At 35.0% G+C, this 26,027-nt stretch overlaps 1 protein-coding gene across 1 annotated transcript in view; it reads left to right on the top strand.

The window, feature by feature from the left end:
- RTTN (rotatin) overlaps positions 1-24,929 on the top strand; it is an 84,170-nt gene extending 59,241 nt beyond the window's left edge. Inside the window, exons 36-49 of the mRNA XM_074146399.1 lie at positions 150-348; positions 1,421-1,511; positions 2,555-2,708; positions 2,866-3,003; positions 3,955-4,166; positions 7,854-7,959; positions 11,436-11,530; positions 15,078-15,155; positions 16,638-16,764; positions 18,573-18,772; positions 20,648-20,915; positions 22,199-22,302; positions 22,647-22,716; positions 24,463-24,929. Of these exons, the coding sequence (XP_074002500.1) occupies positions 150-348; positions 1,421-1,511; positions 2,555-2,708; positions 2,866-3,003; positions 3,955-4,166; positions 7,854-7,959; positions 11,436-11,530; positions 15,078-15,155; positions 16,638-16,764; positions 18,573-18,772; positions 20,648-20,915; positions 22,199-22,302; positions 22,647-22,716; positions 24,463-24,545 (1,925 nt within the window). The 3' untranslated portion in view covers positions 24,546-24,929. The remainder of the gene's footprint in view (positions 1-149; positions 349-1,420; positions 1,512-2,554; positions 2,709-2,865; positions 3,004-3,954; positions 4,167-7,853; positions 7,960-11,435; positions 11,531-15,077; positions 15,156-16,637; positions 16,765-18,572; positions 18,773-20,647; positions 20,916-22,198; positions 22,303-22,646; positions 22,717-24,462) is intronic.
- The last annotated feature ends 1,098 nt before the right edge of the window (positions 24,930-26,027 follow it).

Below are 26,027 nucleotides of genomic sequence, written 5' to 3'. Positions count from 1 at the left end.
TTTATATACTGTTTATATATACAGAATATACTGTTTTAAATGTAGAGGCAACTTGGATATTTTATGAAAAAGGAACAACAATTTGTTTTATGTAACTGCTCTAATCTTTTGTGGTTTTTCTTTCCTTTTTTTTATTAAACACATTCTAGGTCAAAGTGATACAACCTCAACAGAATCTCCAAGTCAAAATGGTTCTCCCATGTCTGCTACTCTGTCTAAACAGCATGCTGTAGTCACACCTGCCCTTTTGTCAGCTGTTTGCAGCCTTCTGCACAATCTGCTGGTTGTCACACCAGAAGATACTGGAATTGCTCTTCAACAAGCACATTTGCTAACAGCTCTCAGCAGGTATGAGATCAATAACTGCTGACCTGCAAACAAGGTGTAGCAATAGAGATGATAAGTTTGAAATGAGATCTACCAGTGTTTCTTACGAAAAATGTTAAATATATTGATAACTTCTTGCTTCTGAAGGGTTCAAAAATGCCTTTTTCTAATAATACAGTCAACAAAAGAAAAGAATTTGGAATCTTTCTTTATTTTTTTTTCACAGAAAAGGTAGTTATATTGGTGATTCCATTTGTGGTGTCTATCTTCTACCAGACTACTGTGGTTCTCTGGTAATGTTTTAGGGTTTTGTCTAGATAGCCATTCAGTCATCCTTTTTGGAGTGGTGATTTTTAAATTTTTATTTTTTTTTTTTTTAGTAGAAGAGTACATTATATAGTCAGGTATTCAGAGTTGCAGATCATTTCAGTTAATTTTATGATTTTCTTCTTTGAATTGTATGCAATACTTTGAGGATGAGCCAAGGGCTGTCACACTAAAAGTGGCTAAATTATGCTTGTGAGATTTGGGAAAGTATTGGATGATAGACCCTAGTGTTTTTTTTCTTTTTTTAAAGAAGGACCCTCTTCAAAATAGTCTTCAGATTGTATATCATGTTTCCACTTGCATCGTAACAAATTCTTTCATCTGTAGAAATTGTTTGGAAGTCCTGAAGTGAAGCATGAAAATTAGTTCAGTTCTTTTTAAGGTTTTCAAGACCTTTTGTAGTTGCTTTTCATACTGCAATTAATTAAAAAAAAGCCTACCTTGTTTGAATACAGCTTATACTATTACACAGCTGTTTATTCTCCTACAGGAAAGAAAATAAGCAATCAAATATAAACAAAGAGTGTCTACCAGCGCAGTAACAGCCATTGGAATTTATGTTAGTCTAACTATTTTGAAACAACTTACTGCTACTATAGTTACCATTGCACTAGACTTACTGCTAAACCCCACTATTTTAAGGAAGTGCTTCATAATTTATTTTTATTCTGTTTATTTAAAATGTTCTCTTCTATGGAATGTTAAGTTGATAGAATGCTTAATTATTGAAGTATATTTCTAACAAATTTATTTTATTTTATTTTAGTCTTATAAGTGCTAATCTGGTTGAGAGATGTATCTTGGAACTGAAAGCTCCATTGGGACGTCCATGTCATAGAGAACACATAAAAGTTCAGGTTAGAGAAGCATTTGTTACTCTCTAATTTTTTTTTTAAATTATGAAATTGATTATGTTTGCATAATCTAGGTTCATTAACATAGTCCAGACACACTGCTATAGGGTACATTCATGTGAATCTCTGTGCTTTTGACAAGGTTTAAGAGAAAATAAACCATGTTATATTCAACACAGAATAATTAATTTCTGTGTTAGAACTATACCTAGAACCATCAAACTGAAACTGAGAACATTTGTGTTTTAAAAATATAAATTGAGTTTAGCAGTTACAGAGGTAACATAATAGAATTTCTTTGTATGGTAGTGAAGTGCAAGCCAGATACAGTTACTGACATATTTAATATTTATTTTCCACAACAAGCCTGGCTGCTTTGCTTTATCTCCAATCCTGCAGACACTTATATAACTCTCAACTAATTTTGATTTATGCAAACCCTATAGGGTTACTGTCAACGGAAGTGCTTTTCTATCAAATTTAACTCTGTATATATAACATATAGAACATACTATGTTCCTGGCTCAGCACCATTTTAAAGCTTCTGCGTTCAGATTTAATTTGAAGAAAAATATCCAGGTTATTAAGAAGATGTTTCTGTAGAAATCTTGTGGAAATTAATAAATAAATAATTCAGGAATAATTTTTTTTTTAAAGTTTCAAATTGAGCTGCCGTTTTCAGGAAACACACATATATTTGTCAATGTTAATGACCATTTTTAAGTTTTAGTTCGTGAGCTTCCAGAGAATATGATGCTGTACATATAATGAGAGTCATGACTTTCTCACAAGGAACTTTATTCTTTGTCTCTAGAAAATTGGTTTCACACATGTGTTACCAGACCAGGAATTGTGTTTCCTCTTCTACAGGAAAAATTAGGAGAACAATTTTTAATTTATATCCTATTATTGTTTTAAGTGATGCATATTAATTCAAAATGTTATGAATCAGTTGAGGTAATGTGAGTATTTAAATTAAAAAAAAAAAAACGTGGAAAGTGCAAATATGTGGATTTATTTCATATCTTTTAAAAAATATTTAACAGGTGTTATTGCAACTTCAGTACTTGTCGTCTGTGTCCAAGCTTCTGAAATCATGTTTATTGGTGGACTCTCAGCTTGTAATCCAGGATGAACTGTTGAAACCGCTCTTGGGAAATACCTTCTCGGTTCTTGCCATTCGCTCCAAAGATGGGTTAGGTAATGAAGTACTTTGTTTCTAGTACGGCCAGATAGAGGCAGGTCTTCATTTGCATACCACCTTCATTTAAATTGACAGTTGTTTCAGGCTTAGCTATCCAGGTTTTTGCACATGTGTAATTGTTTTGATTTTTTTTTTTCTATATTATCTTTGCAGATACTGAGTTAACGTCTGTACTTCATGAAACATGGATAGACTTTTTCGACTTTTTAGCTACGTTATTGTGGAAGACTGGCCAAATATCTTTTCCAGCTGTGACAGCAGCCCTTGCAAATCATTGTACAGCAATCATTGGTAATAACTATTCCTAGATGGATTTTAACGAAGAAATGAGTAAAATAAACAAACAAGTAGAAAAGGGGCATTCCTGTGTAGAAGCTATTAAGTAATTATCAGTGAAATATCCAGAATGAAAACCAAATTTGTCCAGAGCTTCACTGACTTTTTCCCTTAATTGGATTTTTACAGTTCTTCCTTATATCATCAGACTAACTTTTGAACTGCCAGATAATTTCACGAGTTTTGTTTGCATATATGGGGTAGTGATTCTAGTTGTAAACCTTAACCAAATACGGCACCTGTGAGTAGAGCCTGAAATGATCCATTAGCACTGCATTGTTTTCCTTATGTGCTTTTCTGTATCTTACGTGAAAGGAAAACAAAGTTTTGAGGGGAGATAAGAGCTATAGGAATTCAAGATTATTATACAGGGTTTTGTTTGTTTGTTTGTTTTTTAATTATTCCTTCCTTAGTTACTTGCCTGGTCTGGGCTCTAAGTCACCAATATTCTCTGATATGTTTCAATACTGAAGTATAAGCATGGTCCTTTCAAGGTTGTGATTTCAACCAGATACATGTTAAATGATCTGGTGAATCCAAATCCAATTGCATTAAAGCAGCTGGTGGATACTGTTGGTATTATATTGTAAACTGGTGAATAAAGTGAGGAGAGTTCAGAAAATTGTTGAACAAACAAGTGATTTAGTAAATGGAAATTGCTTTTTTGTTTTATAGTCAAATTAATGCAGAGCAATTAGTTCATTCAAACCTATAAAACTCAAATTTTTCTTCCTTGGATTTTTAAAGACTTATCAGATGCATAGCATTTGTAGAATTCCTTGTGCAGTGCACAGGTATAACTTCTTGCCTCACACTTTCTTTGATGTGTCTTTCTGAGTTCCGAAGCACTTAAGCTTTATTCAGAACTAAATATAAAAAAATTTATGTTTCTATTTAACCTTTCAGATACCATTTGTGATTGTATTCATCTGTCAGCCACATATCCTGCTTTATACATGGCTAGTTTACGGTTCCTCTCTGTCCTTTTGAATGAGGAAGGGAGACGACAGCTCCAAGATAAACAGAGTATATGTGAGAATCCAACTATTAGCTTTCTTATGGATTGCGTCGAAGGATGCCAGGTGTCAGTAACTCAACTTACTGCATTAATTATTCAGGTATTTAAAATTTCACAATGTAATTGCAGGATATATTTTTCATTTTTGTATTTTGTTAAAAAGGAATGTAGTTAGCTAATGAAAAAGCAATTGTTTCCAGTTATGAACCAAGTCCTCTTTAATTTGAGACATCTATTACACTAATTTTTGAAATTCATGTAATAAGCTGGAACAATTGCAAAGCAGCAACTTCTAGGAAATGCCTTGTGAGGCAGTTATGGTGAAACAGCATGTAGAAAGGTGATACATAGATAGAATATGTTTGGCCAAATACTGATATGCTTTTATTTTCTATTTTTCCAAACATGTAGTGAGTTTTTTAAGGTTTGAGATGTAGTTATCCCTGTTGTAAATGACAGCATTGTTGTTCTTACCAGCTGCCTTCGTAAAAATTGTGAACCGAAATGAATCCTTAAGCCTTCTAGTTCATTCCCTGACAGTTTAAGATCATTGTTGTTGCACTTAAGGAGCATATATTAATGGTTTCCTATAAGGACATGATTTTCAGACTCTGACAGCAAAACAAGGGCACTTTATTAAAATCCTATGATTTGCTCGATATCCTCTTAGGTTTTTGTGTTTAATGCTTTTGTATGTGCCTAAAACTGAACTCCTTGGCTCTGGCACAAAAAATGCAACTGCATGAAAGCATGTCAGACAAAGATGTGTTGTAAGTCATATTCCTCTATTTTTGTACAAGTATACATAGCTGATTACCAGCCTTTGCCAGCAAAAAGTGATGATTCTTACAGTGATAGCAGAAGAAGCCTATACAATGAGGAATTAACTGTAGCCAGGGCAATGAAAGTACATGAGACACTATGACATATTTTGAGTATTGTAAGAGATACCAGCTGTCAGCTTGCTCTTTAGCTGTTCAGAACTGTAGATGGACATTACATTTGTTCATAAAGGATCTCAAAAGATAACCTATGCTGTCTGGGGCTTTCTAATACATGAAAAGGATATAGCTGCTATGATCCCCCAAAAAGGATAACAGAATTGGGAAAGAAACAGTTTTAGTTTTACAGATATTTATTTACTTCCCCCTCTCCCACCCCTTGGTGGTCATTGAGAGACAGTTGAAAGAGGAGCCCATAGGATGTAAAGTAAGCTATTAAAACAAAAACAAAAAAAAAACAAAAACAAAAACACAACCCAAAAGATTTAAATATGATCTTTCTTCAAGAGGCACACACAAGCAAATAATTGACTAACATAGAAAAGGCTATGAGAGAATTTTCAAACAATCTGTCATCTCCATTAATCATCCTAATTACATAAAACCTACAGAATAGGTGATATGCAATGACAAAAGCTAACTTGGGACCCAGTCTGCAGGTGTGAATATTAGCAGACCAGGTCCTAAATTAGTATGCATTATTGCATCCAACCAATCTGGTAAACACACATGCCGACTTTGAAAAGTTTTGGTGCTTTTGTGTATGTAAACTTTAACCCTTGTAGATATGCTTTTAAGATCAGAAGTAAAAGTAGTAAGGAAACCGTAATCCATACATAAAAAGTCTCAAATTTAGGCCCTACCTTTTTTTTTCTAGATATAAAATTTACAGTGTTTTAGAAAGGCTGTGATCTCACCTTCAACTAACTTACAGTAGGTGCAGACTAACATAGCTAGATCTGCTGTAGATTTATGGGACATCATAAATTCATTACACATCATAATTTAAAAAAGGATTAAAAATGTCCGTTCTCATTTTAATACTTTAATTCTAGCAGTTTAAAGCTATAGAATCTGCTGGCAGAAGGCATTATAAATTTACATAGAGTTGATTTTTTCCATTCAACTACTAGTTAATCATCAATTGATAATTAATTATTTGTGTTCCCTATGATTGACCTAAATTTCTTTTTATTATAAAATGCAGTTCTTTATTGCAGAGTAAGAAAAAATGCATAAAGAGCATGCTTCAAGAAAGAATGGACTTTTGCTATTTTTTAAGATAAAGTTTAGAAAACAGATGAATTTAAAACTTTTTAAAAAGATACAAATATAGGACAACCCACTTCAGTTATTTAATAAGTTTTAACCTGCCACATAATAATTAAAGGAAAATACCCAAGAGATTGACAGGGATATATGATTTTTAATTACTAAAACATTCCTAAGTATTAAGAAAAATTAAAAGTTGCTAGCTGTTTTTAATAGGGCAAAAGCCTTAGAGTGAATAAATCAATATCTACATTTTCAGTTATGCAGGATTGAAGGAACTCAACATTTTGGTTTTTTTCCTGGCATATTTTAATTAGCATCAAGTTTAAACTTTAAGCTTTTTGTATTTTTAATTACTCAAAACATCTAAATTATTTAACTTGAAAAGAAATCATCAGTACAGAAAAATAGTTAATTTACTTAGAACATTCTTGTGTTGCTGATAGCTTTGAGATTTCACTTGGGATCTAATAAAACCAGTTATAGTCTAAATTTGAAATTTTTTTTTGTCAGCTATAAATGCAGAACTGAGTCCATGCTTTAGTGCTTTAACTTGGTTCAGTTGTCCTTATCAATGACAAGGTTTGGGGTTTTTTTTTTCAAGTTATTAATTTTATTAGTTTTCATCCCTTAACATTTTCAGTCCTGGTTACACTGAACACTTCAGTAAATGATAAAACTAGAGCATACATTGATATTTTATTGCATATTAAAATTTGAAAAATTCATTAGACAATTACTAACTGGAGGACTAAAGCCAATAAAAGGTGATATATGTGATGTATGTAGAGGTGTATAATCTGTGAGGTCCTATGGCTAGGTAGTGATTAGATACCTGTCTGAAGTGATTAGATATCTGTCTATCTGTCTTAAGCTTTTCTTAAGATGCTGTATTTCTGGCTAATCTTAAAATATGTTTTTCTTTCTACTGTGATCCAGCAACAGTTCTTATTTTACTATATTATTCTGCTTACAGTGCATACCTCTTTCCTTTATATATTTCCTATATGTTTATATTGGATGTCAGTATTGGAATGATATTTTAGGGAAAATTGCTAGATGGACAAAATTCTGTAGTGCATAATATATAAAGCACAGACAGCTCCTTGTCTTTCAGCTATCTTGTTATATGACTCCAAATAAATATTCCTGTGAAAGCGCAGAGATTATATTTGTTATTAGAAATGTGATGATGCTCACAAAGGCCTCACAAAAATAGGACAAACTACCATTTTTCTCTGGTTAGAAGAGTAACTAAAAAAACCATCCATATGTCAATTATATTTTTATTCTAAAGAATTTCACTGATATTTAATATCTCTTCTTCATCATTGTGTCTAAGGAAAGTGAGATTGCACTTAAGGCATGTCAGTGAATTGTCCGCGATAGTAAGTCTGAATATTAGGAAAGATCTGGAATGCTAGGGCTGGGAATCTAGGCTTTAGGAAGGTAGAATGTTATGAAAAGAGTAAGAGGAGTGGGCTTAGGAGAAAAAAAAAAAAATTTTTTTTTTAATTTTAATTAGAAAAAATAATGAATCAATTCTATGCAGACAGACTATAAACAGCAATATAGAGAGGAAGAACTCTGGATAGGAATATAGCAATGAACATACACAAACAGTCTATAAATGGCTATGAAAATATAGACTATGACAACATATTTATAGATCTGAATACTATTCTTAATATGGTCACTTTTTCATTTTGATAATGAAATTGCATTACTTGTAGGTCTGTGAAACAAAATCTTCGAAGGATGTGCTGAAAGAAGTTGCTACAAATGCATTGCTGTCTCTGTTAGCTGTCAGTAAAAGTGCCCAGAAATGTGCTTTGGAAGGTGAGCATTTCAAAATGTATGTTAAATGATTTATGAATTAAATGCTTGCAGGTGTTTTACATATTTTTTTAAATCATAATGTTTCTTTAAAAACAAAAGTCATAGTTTTCAGTGGCATTTTCTGCAGATTTTTACGGAGAAAGCTTATTAATAATTAAAGTTTTCAGCTGCAGATACAACATGTTGTAGCCAGTCTAAAAATTTGTGGTTAAATCATAGGTCTGTGTTAGAGTGAGAAGGGATCTGTGATCTTTTACTGCTAGTGACATATTCATCCACTCAAAATGAGATTTTGTACTGGCAGTATCCTCCATTTCTTGTTTCATGCTATGCCAATACAGGTTTGTAGGTGAAAAGTATGCCCTGTCTTCTCAGTTCTGGCTGTACCTGGACAAGAAGAGACTTTTTTCTTAGCTTTGTTTTTCCCTGCCTCTTTGTTTCTTTCTTCCCATTTTACAGTTTAAGTAGGGCCTTCTTCCCTTGCAATGCAACATCTTTCATGCCTAGGGTTTTTACTTTACAGTAGTTAATACTACAATACTACAGTAGTAAAGTGAAAAAACCAAACCTCTAATCAAAGACTTTTTACGCCCACTAGAACACAGGAAAGACTGGTTAACTTGCATTTCTTATGTATCATGCATTTAATACCTGTTGATCAGCCCACGTGCACTTTGTCTTGGGTGCTTTCTCGTTACTTGTGTCTCTCTGTTGGTTTGTTTGGTCCTTTAAACCTACACTGAAATAGATAGCCTACACATATGTGCTCCGTGTCTGACCCCAACAATGGCAGAAAACTCTGAACTTCAAATCATATGCTGTATACCTACTTTATGCTCTTTCCCAGTGTACTGGTCGTCTACTCAGCGCTTGCTTCAACTGGGGTTCTTCTTCTATTAATGACCCACTAGATCGTCTATAGACCTGGCTTCCTGTGAAGGCACTGCCAGTGCATGAAGTGCATCAAGTTCTGTGCTAGAGCAGCCTTCAGGTCATCCTTGCTGCGATGCAACACAAACCTTAGAAAAGAGGAAGAGGAGTTCTGGGGTTCAAATCAATGTCCTGAAGGTATCTGTAGCTCCGACATCACCTGTTCAGCTCTTAAGGACTACTTTTTAAGATATAAATGCAAAGTCCTGCACCTGGAAAGGAACAACCCTTATAGCAGTGACTGGGGATCTGAGAAGGACCTTGAGGTCTTGGTAGGCAGTAAGCTGAATGTTAGAAGATTATCAGCATCCTGGGCTGTATTAAAAGGAACACAGCCAGTAGATCGAGAGGAAAGGATTATCTTTCCCCTATTTAGCACTCGTTAGACCAAATCTAGAATAATACATCCAGTTTGGGCCCAGTAAGAAAGATATCGACAAACTGGAGCAAGTTCAATAGAGGGCCACCAAGGTTATTGTGTCCACCTGTCCTTAGAGGAGAGGCTGAGGAAACTGGCCGTGTTCAACCTGGCAAAAAGAAAGCTTCAGGAGGACCTAATAGCAGCCTTCTCGTACCTATGAGATTTTGAAGCAAACAGACTCAGGTTTTTCACAGCAGTACATTGTGTAGGAGGATGAGAGAGAATGGGCATAAATCGAAACATGAGAGTCAGACTGGCTGTAAAGAAACGGTTCCCCCTTGAAGGCAATCAAGCAGGGGCTATACATAGTATGCAGTCTCTATCTTTGGATGTTTTCAAGACCCAACTGGATAAGGCGTCAGGTAAACCTTGCCTAATCTTACAGCTGATTCTGGTTTGAGCAGGAGGTTGGACTGTATGACCTCTGGAAGCCATCTCTTCCAACTTGAATTATTCCATGAGCCTATGATCATAGAATAGTTTGGATTGGAAGGGACCTTTAAAGCTCATCTAGTCCAACCTCCCTGCAATGAGGACATCTTCAACTAGATCAGGTTGCTCAGAGCCCATCCAACCTGAACTTGAATGTCTCTGGGGATGGGACGTCTACTACTTCTTTGGACAACTTTTTCCTGTGTTTCACCACCCTCATTGTAAAAATTCTTTCTTTTTATCTAGTCTAAATCTACCCTCTTTTAGTTTAAAAACGTTATGCCTTGTCCTATCACAAGAGGCCCTACTAAAAAGTTTGTCCCCATCTTTCTTGTAAGCCCCCTTTAAGTATTGAAAGGCTGCAATAAGGTCTCCCCGGAACCTTTCCTTCTCCAGGCTGAACAACCCCAACTCTCTCAGCCTTTCCTCACAGGAGAGGTGTTTCATCCCTCTGATGATTTTTGTGGCCCTCCTTTGGACTCGCTCCAACAGATCCATGTCTTTCCTGTGCTGAGGGCTCCACAGCTGGACACAGTATTCCAGGTGGGGTCTCACCAGAGCCGGGTAGAGGGGCAGAATCACCTCACTCCACCTACTGGCCACTCTCCTTTTGATGCAGCCCAGGATATGGTTGGCTTTCTGGGATGCGAGCATACATTGCCAGCTCATGTCCAGCTTTTCATCCACCAGTACCCCCAAGTCCTTCTTGGCAGGGCTGCTTTCAATCCCTTCATCCCCCAGCCCATATTGATACTGGGGACTGCCCTGACCGGATGCAGGACCTTGCACATAGTCTTCTTGAACCTCATGAGGTTAACACAGACCAACTTCTTGAGCTTGTCCTTGTCCCTCTGGATGGCATCCCATCCCTCAGGCATGTCAAACACACCACTCAGCTTGGTGTTACCTGCAGTCTTGCTGAGGGTGCACTTCATCCCACTGTTTATGTCTGTCATTGATTAAGATATTGAACAGTACTGGTCCCACTACGGACCCCTGAGCGACACCACTTGTCACTGATCTCCATCTGGACATTGAGCCCTTGACCACTACCCTCTGGGTGCGACCATCCAAACAATTCCTTATCCACCAAACAGTTCACCCATCAAATCCTCCTTGTTGTGGAGGTCCGTGTCATGATCTTGTAATAAAGACTTTAGATCCCAAGAAAAGAGCCTAACTCAACATTTTGCACTTTGTGTTACCTGAACATTTGCTTTCCTTTACCTCAGATGCAGCAAATCTGCTGCTGTTAGAGAAGACTTGGATAAGAGAAATGCATGCCCTAAACTCTTGCAGTTTCAGTCTTCTAGGCAGCATCATTGAAGATATCCTGTAGAGTTATGAGTTGCCGTCCTCTTCCTCCCAAATCATCTTCCCCTCTTCATCTTATCAGTCCTTCCTTTGGGCATTCCACTCACTGGACTCTGTTGCAAGAGGACTTAAATGTATTCTTGCTTCTTGAGATTATTCAACCAGACACACTCTATCTTGGAGACTGTTAGTTACTTCCTGGTATTAAGAAGATAACAATATATCATGAACTAGCAGAATTTGAACATCTGAATCCTTAAATCTCAGTTCCAGAGGGTAATATTAATCAAGATAATTGCAAAAAAGATATTTTATGTTTCATAAAATATTTTCGATTGTGAATGAACTTCTAAATATTAATATTTTTTTTGTCTTCCAGTTGATCTGATAGACAGCTGTATAGAAAACATGAAGCATATTCATGCACAGCTGAATTTGGATGCCCTAAAGCCTGGGAAAGCACAGAAGAAAAAGGTAACTATAGAAACCAAAAGACTGATATGATAAGGCACTTCCCAGCTCTTGTTTATTTGTTTTGGGTTGTTTTTCTGGAGGTGGATACTGTTGGTATCTGTCACAGGTAAATGACACCTCGTAGTGGATCTGGATACTGGGACTTCTTTAAGATTCATTGATTTTAGAGCTTTTGCCAACTTGATTATCTCGCACATTCACTCTCCCATTCAACCTTATGTTCACTAGATCTCAACTTCCTTTTCCAGGATGGAGATGACTGCTGGTTCAGGAAAGTCAGGCAGCAAACCATATCAGTTTGTGCTTTGCAGTTGCTCAGTTACCAGTCTTGGGTGTTACTGGCCAAAGCCCCTTGGTTTTGCGCTGGTGTTTGTCTCCATGCATCTCTCTGGTCTTCAGGTTCTTCTCCCGCTTGCAGGATTGTTCCTCCAGCCAGGATCTTCTCATTCTTATATTTGGGCCCATTTCTTTCTTTCAGAGACCATTTCTTTTCAGGAATACTTCTTTTAGCCACCAGCTTTTCTTTCCAGAACTCCAAGCTCCTGTTTACCTAGTCTAAATAATCTATGTGCAAAGTACAATACCTGATCATCCTCTGAGTTAGTGGTTCTATTTCATGTCTTTTTATTAATTTGAAGATTCAGGACTTCCCACTTCTAGTGGGAAGCTTATCAGAATTAGCATCTAGCCCATTCTAGATGAAGCCAGCAACTAGGAGGCTTCTGATTGAGAGTTCAAAAGTTTAGTTTCAGACATTCACACATATATGTTCATCCATTTGTCACCTGCCAGTGCTCACAATTTATTTTTGTTTAGCCTACAACAATATCTAAGAGTTTCATAGTTGGACTCAGCCTTGACTTCATGGTCCTATCCAATTCAGCTAATTTTTCTCATCTTGTTTCCACAATAATAATTTTTGTTTCTCAAGTTTTCTTTCTTGGTGTCCTTCAACCAGTGCTAGCCATTTATTTTTTTTTCTGTTCTTGTACCCATCAATCTCCCTCCCACCCCAAAACTAGTTCCAGTCTGCTTGCACATGTAAGTCATAGTTTTTTGTTCTCCACCTTTTCATATTATCTGGCTTCCAATTCTAATTCTTTTTTCTGTCCTCCTGCATACTTGGTCTGGACATTTTGTCATCAGATTAAATTGTCTCTGGCTTTAACTTCTTGTCAGAGGGGTTTCTTTTTACCTCATAACTGCACTTCTACCACTGCCAGTACTCCCGGTTTCTTCTCTCCATTCACAATTTTTTTGTTTAGCTTTTTTCTTTTCAACCTTCTTTCCAGTTGTTCCAGACTCTGACATCACCCAGCTCTTCCTTACCACATCTAGACATAGATTATTTCTTACCATCATACAACAGTTTGATAAGATTTCTGTTGCAATCTGCTTGTTTTCTAACACTTTCATCTAAGAGAATTATTAAATTACAGACAATAACCTCTACTGTCAAGTTTGATATCTTGTCCACTCCCACACAGAGCAGAAATTGAAGAAAACATCTTCCTGCAGGATATTTCAGCATTGTTTAGGCTCAATAGTATTTTTCTCTGAGGCATTGGCACAAACAGGCGTTAACCTTGGTTTGTGAGAGTGTGGAACTGTTTTATAACAATGAGCTCTTAAAAGAATTTGAGTTTGACCCTGATATTTGAAGGCTACGATATTTTTTCTTGAGATCCCCTAAACACATTTATTATCCCTTCTTCAAGGGATGAAGGCTGAAAGGTGTCCTGCTCTGGACGTGTCCAGTAAGGTTGAAGCCAGCTCGTCCTTGGGTTGAGAAGGGGGAAGCTGGGGACATTTGCTCCTCTGTTAAATGTAGAAGGAATTTAAAACTTGAAAGAAATTGAAGGAAAGGAGCCTCTGAGATACGTCAGAAAGATTGTTTATATTTAATTAAGAATTTTTTGAAAGAGATTTGCAAGACTTTGTGGCAGATCTCCCTGCTGAGCTGGGACTGTAGGTTGCTATATCATATGTATGAATACTGCTCATCATATGTCATGTATAACAACAAGCAATCTAGTTTCACGTGAGGGAAGCTGAGATGTTGCTTTCACAGGCAGATTTAGCTGATCATTCACAAAACTGCCTCTCGGCCCACTTCGAGGCTGTCAAAGGGACGTTTTCACAGCTTCTTTTCTTTTTCTCATTCTCATTCTTTTCCTGTAACTGTTGGGAAAAATGTGTTTGACCTAGCTTCATTCTCAGGACAACTAAAGTATTTTACCTGATATTTCTTTACTCTCACAATAATTACTGTGATGCTAACCAAGGGCATGAAAAGTATTTACAAATAGACAAGCTTTCAAAAAAAACTCTCAAAATTGGTTCTTGCTTTTTACAGCAAGATATCCTAAAATAAATACATAAAAATAGTGCCATAAACACAGTCTATAACTTTTTCAACCTCCTAGAAGTTTACACATAAAGTATAACTTGTAGCTTGTGGCATTTTATAGGATTTAGTGCTATTTGTATTATTAAATAAATTAATAAATATCAAAGTTCTTGAAGGAACGTCTTAGAGTTAGCATTTTATTTAGCTAAAAATGAGACAAATCAATCATAAAATACATTTGTAATGATGACTTTTTCATCTACTACACCTGCCTTTTATTAACGTTTTTGAGATAGACTTTTACTTTGTCTCCAAATGTTATCAAGTGTGCATGATATGATTTATAAGCAAGTATTGTTGCTTCACCTTGTCTGAGATTAAGCATGAATCCTATTTTACATTTTTGTTCCTTTATGCTTGATAAAACAGAAATAGTCTCTTGTGGTGAACAAGCTTATTGGAATTTCATCATCTTTCAGAATTGGTTTAGTATGTCAACCTTATAGAAGTTAGGTCAGCTATTACTAGCCTTTTAGTGTCACAGCACTGTTATGAAGATAGATTTGTTTGGTTTTGTGTTTACTCATATACATGAATCTCAGCATAGTACCTCACTGTCCAAAGGTCCGTATTTATCTTTGTAATATTCTTATCAGGTTGGAAACTATTTCTGTTATTAAGAATAGGGAACTAAGACACTGGAATATAAGGATGGATTGGTCTGACCAAATATAGAGATCTGCAAGACAGAGCTAGTTTATCCTTGTTTTTATTCAAGGAAGAAAAATAGGTACTTCGAGGGAGTGATTCATTTGACTTGTTTTAGATGTCTGCTTTAGAATGGAACAAATATCTGGAAAATGTTCCCACCCATTCTTCATTAGTTGTAAGAGAAATGGAGCTCTATATTACAAGTCTGCATTTGGCCAGATCAGTGCCCCTAGAAATAGTATCTGTGGGTTATAAAGAGAGATGAGGATGACTTGTTGAGTAACTTGTTAAAAATGTCTTTAGTATACGTGTTTAAAGGTAGCTGAGATGAATCCTATCTGAGATCAGAAGGAAACTCTGCTGAAGACATATGACCCAAATGTTGATGCCTTAGATTTGCACCTCTCATTTGAAATCTCTTTCCTCTTTGTATAAAATTCATTCTGGTCTTATGTTGATGATCTTCAAATATTTTTCTCTGGATAGGAGGATAACCTCATCAAGCAGTTAAAGTGTTCTATGCAGCTCCTCAGAAACTGCCTCTTTCAAAATGACGAATGCAAAGTAAGTATTCTTATACTGAAATAATGTGAGCACATTCAGTTAGTGAATGAATATCATATGTTTTTTTTCTACTTGGAAATTATTTTCAAGCTGGCTAAATTTAAGCTTGAAATTAATGGCAAGAAATGCTTCAAATTTCATCGTGATTCTCACCTCCTAAGAATATTTCATGCATGCATTAGGAATTTGATGTTCATATTGAAACATCATCTCCCAAAGGTTTCAGGTGGCTATCGTCCTTTATACACACTTCTGCTTTGCTTAAATCCATAATTCCAATTTTCAAAGCATATAATGTGAAAAACGGAAGTGGAGAAAAGTGTGCGGCCACAAGAAAGGTGCAGAGGAGATACACTTTGCGTCTTGGAAAATAGTTTCATCTCGTTATTCCTCTACCCTTTTTTCCTTTTCCTTTATGAAAGACAAAAAAAAAAAACCAAAACCCAAGCAGAAAACAAATCTTAAATAATAATTTGCCATTTACTTTTCTTTGTTAAGATTAAATTAAGTTAAGGTTAAATTACACTAATCCTGCAGGGCACAATTTTGTTTTCATCTTGTTTTTTTTAAATAATTTACTTGCTCAGAGTCTTGTTTTGAATTTCTTCTTTTCATTTCATATTCTTTGTTTTTTCTCTGTGCTTTTCAGTTTCTTTTCTCCTTCAGTTCTTCTGCCTACCTGTTTTTTTTCCATGAAAATATTACATTAGTTTTCATTCTTTCCTATATTCTTTCTTTCTGATCACTACTCTTCCACTTTCTTATTGCTGATACCATTTCTCTTTGCTGATTCCATTTTGTCTTTCACAGTTTAATGTGTCTTGGCACTCTGATACAACTTGTGCTACTTTTAGTAAATGCATTGGTGGAACCACGAGATTTCCAGACCTTCCTGTTGAGCGCATGTGTTAGCATCCTTTTTGTATACAGAACACCATGTAAATTATGGGCCTGGATAAGCCATCTGGTTATCCCTAACGTCCCCATAACTTGGTTGTGCTATGATCTCAGATAAGATTATTATGAAATATTTTTCTTGTTTTGATCGGGGTCTGCAGACACAATTGCTTAGAGGAGGGAAGGAGGTTGTGGTTGATACCTGAAGTTTTCTATCATTTTCTCTGTACAACTGTACTCTTTTATTTCCATGCTTTTTGAATAGCAAGAATTAGTTTAGTTGGAGTAGTAAAGTAAAGTAAAACTTTAGAATAGGGAGTTCTTGAACAATCACAGTTGGAATGAATAAATCTTTACTTTTGTTTGCATGTGGCTCAGTAATTAAAATGTGTGCTGGTTTTGACTGGGATAAGACTTTATTTCTTTAGTGTTGAAATGAGGGTGTCAGTTCTTTCCGTACAATCTTTTAAAGCAAGCTAGCAGGACACAATAAGATAAAAAATATGCTTTTCTCACTTCATTTATACTCCATTTTCAAAGTATATAATAATGTAGTAGTTTTAATTCTTCCCCTTTTTCTTGTAGATGGCAGCACTCAAAGCTCATCTTGTTCCTGTTCTGCATTCACTATGGCCGTGGTTTTTAATAGATGACTCCTCAATGCACATAGCTCTGCATTTGCTTTGTGTCTACACTGCAGACTATCCTGCAGGTATGAGAGTCACTCTATGATGTAATTCATCAAAATATTTAACTGGAATAATTAAGACAGAAAAGCATAATAAAGGGAAAAGAATGTCTATTACTACCGTAAGAGGAAAGTATAAAAGCACTGGTCCATCAAAGTCTATCAAGTGTTTTGATTTTAATGCATTCAAGACTTCTGTTCAGATCCTGTTTCAGTCTGTTGGATTTAGCAAGAGTACAATTGTATTAAGGGATTAAATAGCATTTAATTCAAACCATTATGTTTGAAGGTTACACTGGAAGTCCTGCCAAAACTGAATAGTATACTGTAGAAATACTAGTCTAGGAATTCTCTCACAGAGAATAGTGTATCAGTAGTTTTATACAGTTTGTATTTCAGCCCTTATTGAAAACATTCTGGTTGTGAAATATTCAATAATCTAATTTAATTCTGTATTAAATTCCTTCCATTTATTTATGCATTGGGCTCAGTAGCTGGTATTTGACTAAAGTATATTTTTTATAAGGATTCTCTTCTTCATTTGAGGAAACGCTTTACTTCCACTGACGAGTAATTATGCCCAGTACTAGAAGCCTGTTCCTTTTTGTAGTATGAATTTGTCTCATTCTACATCTTGGTTATTGACTCAGATAATGATTTCCCAGTGGCTTGAAGAGACATATAAGTATCTGTTGATTTCTCCCTGTCAAGATACCATAAAAAAGTTAGTATGGTTAAAATATACTAACTGAACAGTTTCTGGGCTTTTTTACCCTCTTTTTAAGTTAATGTCTCCAGACCTTAAATGAGCTTGCAATGCTTTTTTTCATAAAGACATTATTTTAATGTGAACTAATGAAAGGTCGAATATGTATTAGTCAGCCACAGGATATAAAATTAAAATGTAATGTCCTGTGATGTACTAGAAGTCAAGCTGAATTTCTGATGGTCTTTCTTTTTTCTTAAGTCTGAGTGACTCTAGGCTGCATTTTTATTTTCCTTCCTAATAAGGGTAAGTGGTTTTAGATTACTAGTGTTTTTTCTTTCTGTTCAGATTAGTTGGCTTATGAGGTGACCCAAACTCACCTACTTTGAACTGGTTAACCAATTCCCCTTGGTGTAGTCAGACAAAGAAATGCACGTAGATGTTTGTAACAGTTAAAAACTGTCTTGTTTTAATTTACTTTCGCCCTGTAAGAAGTTAAACGTTATTGCAGATGGCAAATGCCACTAAATAAAAAGGTATATATGCATATTTGCGCACAAACAACATGTTGGTAACTTAGTTGCTCCCTGTCACTGGGGGCAATTTGAGCTTTGTAACTCTAGTACAGGGTTTTATATGCTTCTGTGGCACAAGGTAATGACAGATGCAGACAGTGCTTTTATTTCTCAGAAAAATATGTTTAGAAACTTATTAAACCTTTCAGATGTATGGAGACCTCCTTTCCTGAACCAGTTTCAGAAGGTCCTTTCTCATGCCGAATAATTGTATGATGCCTTAGATACAATGTTCTTTTTTTTTAAGAAGACTTTCTAAGATGGAGCAATGGCTTCTCTAACAGCAGAATTGCCTCTTAGATTCTAGAACAAAAGAACAGTAGATTCCTATTCCAGTAAACTGTCACGCTCAGCATGTTTCTATTCAAAGTATGTCCCATTGAATTCACTGTGGTTCACAGGAAGAAAAAAAAAAAACCAGTCCTTTGAAAAGTCCCATCTCAATCTTTTAGCTGTTAGACTGCTCTTTCTATAGTGCTTTGTTTTTGTTTTTTTTTTTTTTTAAATGTATATGTGCATTTCTCATATGATAAACATTTGATTTCTTTAAGGTTGTGCTTCACTTTGTTGGGCCAGTGGTGGACAATCATCACTTCCATCTGCCCGAAGTGCAGCTGGCAATTCATTAATGCATAACATCTTGAAATTGGCTTCCCAAGTGTCAAACGATAACAGCCCAATTCAGCAGGTGGTCTTTTGTCTTCTTTCTAACCTTGCACTGTCTCATGACTGTAAAGGCATTATTCAGAAGGTAAGGAAATAATATTCTTGATTTTTAGCAAAGTGAAGGATGTATTTTCCTTTTTAATAAGCCCTCCTTTCAATATGGAGTATCCTGTTGTCACACAGAGATGCTTCTGGGGGAATCAAAACCGTTGTGTCTTCTAAGTTAGTTGTGTTACTGTTCCTTAAGTGCAGCACGTAATTTGGTCATATTCATAGTCTGGACAGAAACAGCACATGGAACTACACAGTTTTTGCTAGAGTTTTTTATAACCTCTCAGTTTCAGTAGAGTGTAAAATTTTTAATACCCATATATGTTGATAGAAATCACTAGTGGATCGTGAAAGTGAGCATATAATAGAAAAAACTGCATATGGGTAAACAAGAAATTAAATATTGTTTAAATAATTAGGTATACCATGTGAAACATAATCTTTATAAAAATTACAGTTTTAGAGAAGATGTCTCATGTCAGTAATTGGCTGTTAGGTAGAAACCTATTCATACTATATAAATGTAAGTACTGTCTTTTCCCTTTTTAATTTGTATATTGAATGATCCTTACTCTATTTTATCAAATGCTCTTTGAAAAATCTGTTTCTTTCAAATTTAACTTTGATCATTTAAATAAATTCACAACCTTGAGACAAGTCCAGCCATGTAGGAAATCAACTAACGCAACAGAAATCATAAAAAATCTATTTGTTTTTAGCATCTTTTATATTAGTTTAATAACTACGACAGTTTCTTTCAATTTACGTTAACAATGTTCTGTGCTTGGACCTAATTACTGGTAAAAAAGACAGGGGGGAATATGATCTTTTTTTTTGGTGCTAATTATGTAAAACATGTTCATACAGTTACAAAATTGCTGATACTCAAAACTTTTTCATAGAAACAAAGAGTTTGAGATCTTTTTTATGGTAGCTGTTCTGTTCTGTGAATTGTTTTGACTTTTGCTGTCTTCAGAGTTTCACTCTAGTGTGATAGTACTTAGTTTTCATTGTCTCTCTGTGAGCTCTGGTTTCATAAGTGTAAGCAATGCTGAATTATTAATTCCATCTTTTAAAATTATATTACCAATATTGTATTCACGTGAATAAAAACACAATGAGTTTGTATCCTGGATTGTTTGGTTTTGACCAGACGCCTGTATGTGTTGTCGAGGGTCAGTGAGGTTGGGAATATTTAGTCAAGGACTTTTTTTCATCGTAGGAATCTTATATTAGAACTTCTCCCTCTTGCAGCAGGGCAATAGATTTATACCTGCTCAGAATCTCCTTAAAGTGGAGGCAAACCCTGAGATTGGGAAGCAGTAGAGTATGCCATGTCGACATACAGATCTTTTTCTTCAAAGCTGACAAAAATAGAGGACACTACTATGGCTGTCAGTGAACAGGGTGGGGGGTACTATAGATCCTTATGGGTCCTTTTCAACTGGTGATATCCTATGATTCTATGATAACTTTAACACTTGCTAATAATGCAAGCAATAATAAATAGGGAATTGAGAATACATTAGGTCAGTGGTGTATTGATTCGGTTAAATTGCTTCTAGCTTATTTTTGGGCAGAAATAATAAGTGCAAAGCAAAAAGCATATGTAGTGGTGGGAATTAGCCTTTAAAGAAATACATTGTGTTGGGTCAACTTTTATGTATCTACATTGCGAAAATTATTACAGAAGAAAATGTATTACCATATAAAGGTTTTAACCAAGATGTGGACTCTTTTCTGTATGTAATTCTTTCAAAAATCCTTGGTTAATAATGGGTACCCTGAAATATGTAAATGAAACATTAGTACTGGTTTTTGGTCAAGCATGCAGATTAGAAGGTCAAACAGCAGTGAACAAAGCATAGAATAGTATAAATTCTAACATCCTTTTTCTTCCTTCTGATAGAGTAACTTCCTGCAGAATTTTTTGTCTCTTTCAACACCAAAAGGAAGTCATAAAAATGCTGGTAATATGTCTACTCTTTGGCTAAAGCTGCTACTGAATGTATCTTTTGGAGAAGATGGACAGCAGATGATCATGAAGATAAATGGTTTTTTAGACCAGATTGTGGAAATGTGTAACTACAAACACAAGAGCAGCCAACATCTAGCACTTCTCATTCTACATAACATATGTTTTAGTACAACTAATAAACCAAAGATATTAGCTAATGGTGAGTATCTAAAGGGTATACAAGCTATTGTACCCTGAGAATATTTTGTGTCCCAGAATACCAAATTTTCATTGCAATTTGGGTTACTGACCAAGAGCTCATATTGTTATTTAGAAAAGCATTTTCATTAAAATTATTTTAATAGAAGTAATTATAGAACATATATTTTGGCAGAAAAGCAATTAAAATAAGAATATATAGCAAAAAGAAAAGCAAATAAATAGTTTAAAAAAAAAATCAAGATTTATCATGAGTGGTCATTTAAATATAATAACACATGAATGAAAGGATTTTTGCAGTTTTCTTAAACAGCTAATTTTTCAGAGGGCAGGTAGTGTTGAAGGATTCTGTCAGTCAGTTTGAAATAACTGACTTTAGAAATATTTCTAAAAAAGTATTTCTGCCATGGAAGTTCCCGTCTTTCAGTTGGAGAAAACCTTATTAGCTCCTGCAAGTCATGGATGCTGAGACAAACTATTTTGTATTTTTTTCATGTGCAGAAAACGTTTATGATAATGATAAAGTTATGATCATGGCACTTATATTTCATGTAACAACATGCACAGAACTTTTTTCTCGGTTGTTAGTAAAAGGCATGTTTCTTTCTCCCATTTAATTGCACAGAGAATGCTCCTGTCTTATAGCTGTTATAAGTTCTCAGCAGGTTTTCCATAGTGTCCATGCTTTTCATTTTTTTCCCCAAGATGCTGATTTGCTGCCTTAATTAAACATGCATTATTCAGTTACATAATCTGTGATTTTTTTATTATGAAGTGGACAAGCAAACTTGAAGAGTCTCACTTCAGAGCAAGGCTAGGAAATTAAGGCACCTACAGTGGGGTGGCAGATATTTCTCATTTGTTACAAATCATCTACATAATAAGTACTAAGGAAAATAAAAACAGCTTAATTTCTATCCTGATGTGGCTCAAAATGTGGCTACTGGGAGTTATCAAACAGTTTCATGGCTTAGTCCTTATGCATAGCTCATGGCTGTACATAACATGCATGTTTTATGCTGATGGCTTAATTTTTTAACATTGCTTCATTTTGTTTTGCTATATTCTTTTTAACACTTCTTTCAATGTAATCTGCCAATTTCATGAGCATATTTAAATGTAATTAATCTGATTAGAAAGTTTCTGTAATTGGTCTGCCATGCCAATACTTTTCATAGAAATAAGTGTACTCCAAGGATCAAAATACTGAGACTTGTAAATGTATTTGTGTGCTTTTGATGGTATTTTTTAGATGAGGGTTTTTTTTTCCTTTTTTCTCATTAGATAAAGCGATTGCAGTACTGTCTGGCTGTTTGGAGAGTGATAGTTGTGCTGTTCAGAGAATAGGAGCAGCTGCACTTTGGGCTTTGCTTCACAACTATCAGAAGGTTAGTATTTGAGAAATAGTTGAAAAAAATGTATTGTTAATTTTATTACGCTATAAACAATACAGTAACCTTTAAGTAAATGAAGTTTGCAGCAGCAGTTCCATTTTATTATTTTAATCACATAGTGGCTCAGGCTAGGGGGTTAAACAACATGGTAAGGGAGCAGCTTTCCTTCTGTGATTTGTGATTTCTTATATAAATGCAATCTGTATGATGATACAGTCATATGCTAATTCTAAAATTCTTGCATCTCATGTTCTGCTGAATTATTTTCTAAACTTTGCTGTTAAAGCGCGAAAGTGTGGCAAAGAAAGTAAATTCATTGTACTTTGTGTGTGCTGCAGGCAAAAGTGACTTTGAAGAATCCATCAATAAGGAGAAGAATAGATGAGGCTTATTCTTTAGTGAAGAAAGGTAAATCTTAGTTCCAACTAATGCCAATTCTGTATTTTTCCATCAGGTAGATCATTAATACATTTCACTTTACGTCATCACAAGAATTTTTGTTGTGCTGCAAGTTTTTGAAAGGATGCTTTTGTCTCTAAAATCATGACTAGTAATATGCTTTATGGTTAGGCATCTTATAAATACAGATATAAACTAACAAATAATAAATAAGACCTCAGGTAATTGCGAATTGTAAGAATAGGTCTGATGGTGCTTGCAGCAAACTGCTTTCTTTGCACGGTACACTTTTGTGTTAATTCTTAAATTTAGTGATAAGAAAAATTGTTCATTTAGCATTGACTTTGCTTAACAGTGCTCAACCTTATTGTGTTCAGTCACACAGAGAAGGGATCAGAACAGATCACAGTGCTGGTCTTAAAATACTGTACCGTGAATTAGCTGGCTTTCTGAAAGCTTGAGTTTTTTGTTCAAGTAGCTGAATGTAACTATCGTTTGAATAGCTTTTATATGATAGGTTGCTATCTTCAGCTCAAGAACGTTAATTTTGAAAGATGTTCAAACACTGGTCTGTAGCTGGAGTTTCAATAGCTAATAATGGGTTTATTTGTTGTTAGTCACGTCAAGACTCCAATCTTGCAAAAACATGCAAATGTTTCATTTTAAGCCAGTGAGTTTTCCTACTGACTTTAGTTGCTGTATAGGTGTACTCAAATAGGTTTATCAGTTGAGGGGCTTACAATACAAGTTCCAGTGGTTATTTTGCACAACAGAATTGCCACAAAATTTGTGCCTACAATGAATACTGTCAGGATCCTAATAAGGAGACGTATTTTTGCTAGAATTCTCCCTGTACTGTTACCCAAATCCATTGATTTTGTCAACATACTGTTACTGTTCTTTACTAAGTCAACCATTAAACATAATATAATGCAACATTTCATGAACTGATAGTGTGTTAATAAATAGTTTGTATTGTTCTTTATAGCATAACTGCCACTGATAAGAAACTTGTAAAAATATGTTGAATCAACAAGGCAGATATATGCATCTTTTACAGACTAGCACAGTGTAGCTTTGATCCCTAATTATTTATGTACTATTTTAGAACATAAAGTCCTAGACTGAAAGATTGATTTTTAATTCAATAAAGATTTAGATATCAAAATATTGAGTACGAAAGATTTTATGCAACTGTAATTTTTACAGTTTACAATCACGTGAAGTTGTCATCTATGTTTTCCTGCATTAAGGCTCTCAAGTAGTCTACCCTATTAAAGCTTTTATCACTTACAGTGATAATTGTGCTAAAATGATAGATTGTTCTTCTGAGTTCAAGTAGTGGAATTTTTCGACACGTATATTGTTATTTTTCATTTCCCACTTTGTCCCACCCAAGGAGAAGTTTTGGCAGGAACATGGCATGACCTCGTTGTAACATAGCATAATCAAAAGGCACTTTTCACTTTATTTGTTACAACTAAGTAGGGGCTTGGAATGCTGTTAAAAAACCTAGCCTTTAAAAACAACAAAAACAACAAAAAAAAAAAACCCAACCAAAAAAAACCACCCACCCAAACAAACAAAAAACCCCAGACTTTGCAACATTAGTACTTGATTTACTACCTGTAATGTAGAGGTTAAGATCATAAAATAGCACGAATTCTAGCAAGGCATTTGATGTGATCTTTAAAAAATACTTTTGTATTAATAATCAACTGGAAGTTCAAATCTGGTTTTTTTTCTTCCTTTTAGCTACTCCACAGCCAGAAGAAAATGAGCTACATGCCTACTATTTAAAATGCTTAGAAAATATAGTGCACCTTCTTGATTCTTAATGATCATCAGATGACTTCTCAAGTTGAAATCGGACAGCTTATTCAATGGCAGCCTGAAATTTAAAGAAAACACTTCTAATTCACGGATTCATGGGAGCAGCATAGGTGCTGTGGAAGAAATTTATGAAGCCTTTGAGGAAGGAGTTCATCACTTTGAACCAAAGAAATTGCATTAAATGTGGTTCAAACTATTTGTACTGTAATCCCAATGGGAAATTATAATGATGCTACTATGTAAAGTATGTACACAGAAGAAAGAATGTACCGAAGAAAAGGATGTGAAAAATCAGTAATTTTCTTAAATTATGCATTGAAATTGTTACTGTAAAGTATTAGAATTGCTGGTTTAGATTGGTCTTAATAAAGGTTTTTTAAATTGACGTCAGCATTTGTTGTCAGTGGACTATTTTTAATGTTGTGGGTGTGCACAGTGCATACTGAAAATGCTGGCAGTCATGGTATGTTATATCTATTTGGTATAGAACAGACAACTGTGTTTTATTTTTTAAGGGGTTTTCAGTTCAAACTGCTGCATTTTTTTTTAAGATGCTAGCAATTGAAAAGAGCTCTCAATTGCTAATATTACAGGTAGCACTTATGTTAATATAGCAGTTTATTCAGGATGTGAGATATGTGCATCGGTTTTAGTTACAACATCATAGAAAATATTTGAGCCACAATCTGTCGGTTTCCAATTTATAAACACTTCAAATCTTTTCCTTGAAGTAGAAGCCAGTCTGTTATCCAGGCCTGTTTTCTTTGAACTGGTCCCATGTAACTATTATTGTTGTAAGCTTTTCGGTATTCTCTGCTAAATGAGTTTGACAGAAAAATATTTAAACATTGATGACTAAACACATGACAGTCTTATTGAATGTGCTTCTGAAATATCCAGCAGGATGTTTAAATTTCCCTCAACACGTACAGTTTTGTGTTACAGCAGGGACAGATGAAAGTGAGCAAATAACATCATAGCATCATTATGGTTGGAAGAGACCTGTAAGATCAAGTCCAGCTGTTAACCTAGCACTGCCAAGTTACTACTGAGCCATGTCCCTCAGCACCACATCTACACATCTTTTAAATACCTCCAGAGATGGTGACTCAACCACTTCACTGGGCAGTACATTCCAGTGCTTGACAACTCTTTCAGTGAAGAAATTTTTCCTAATATCCAATATAAAAAAAGAAAATAGGAAGCAAAACTTGGGTAGCACCTCTAAAAGAGTAGTAGCAAGGCTGTGTTTACCTGTAATTAGCCTTTTCTTGCTAACCAGGTGATGAAAGCATTTTCCACAGACAGAGGAGATTTTTTTTGTTTGTTTGCTTAACGATGCTTGTAAATAATGTGTGACTTGATATTACTCAGTTGACATAAGTGTGATGCTTATAGTGGCTGGATTAAATCTTTACTAGACATGTACTAATCGGCTAACCTCCCACTCCTCCACCAAAGGAAAAGCAAGGAATAGACCACCGGAG

Source organism: Numenius arquata, chromosome 4, assembly GCF_964106895.1.
Source record: "Numenius arquata chromosome 4, bNumArq3.hap1.1, whole genome shotgun sequence".
NCBI classification, from domain to species: domain Eukaryota; kingdom Metazoa; phylum Chordata; class Aves; order Charadriiformes; family Scolopacidae; genus Numenius; species Numenius arquata.
The sequence above is the reverse complement of the archived record's forward strand: the minus strand, read 5'-3'. Positions and strand labels throughout refer to the sequence as shown.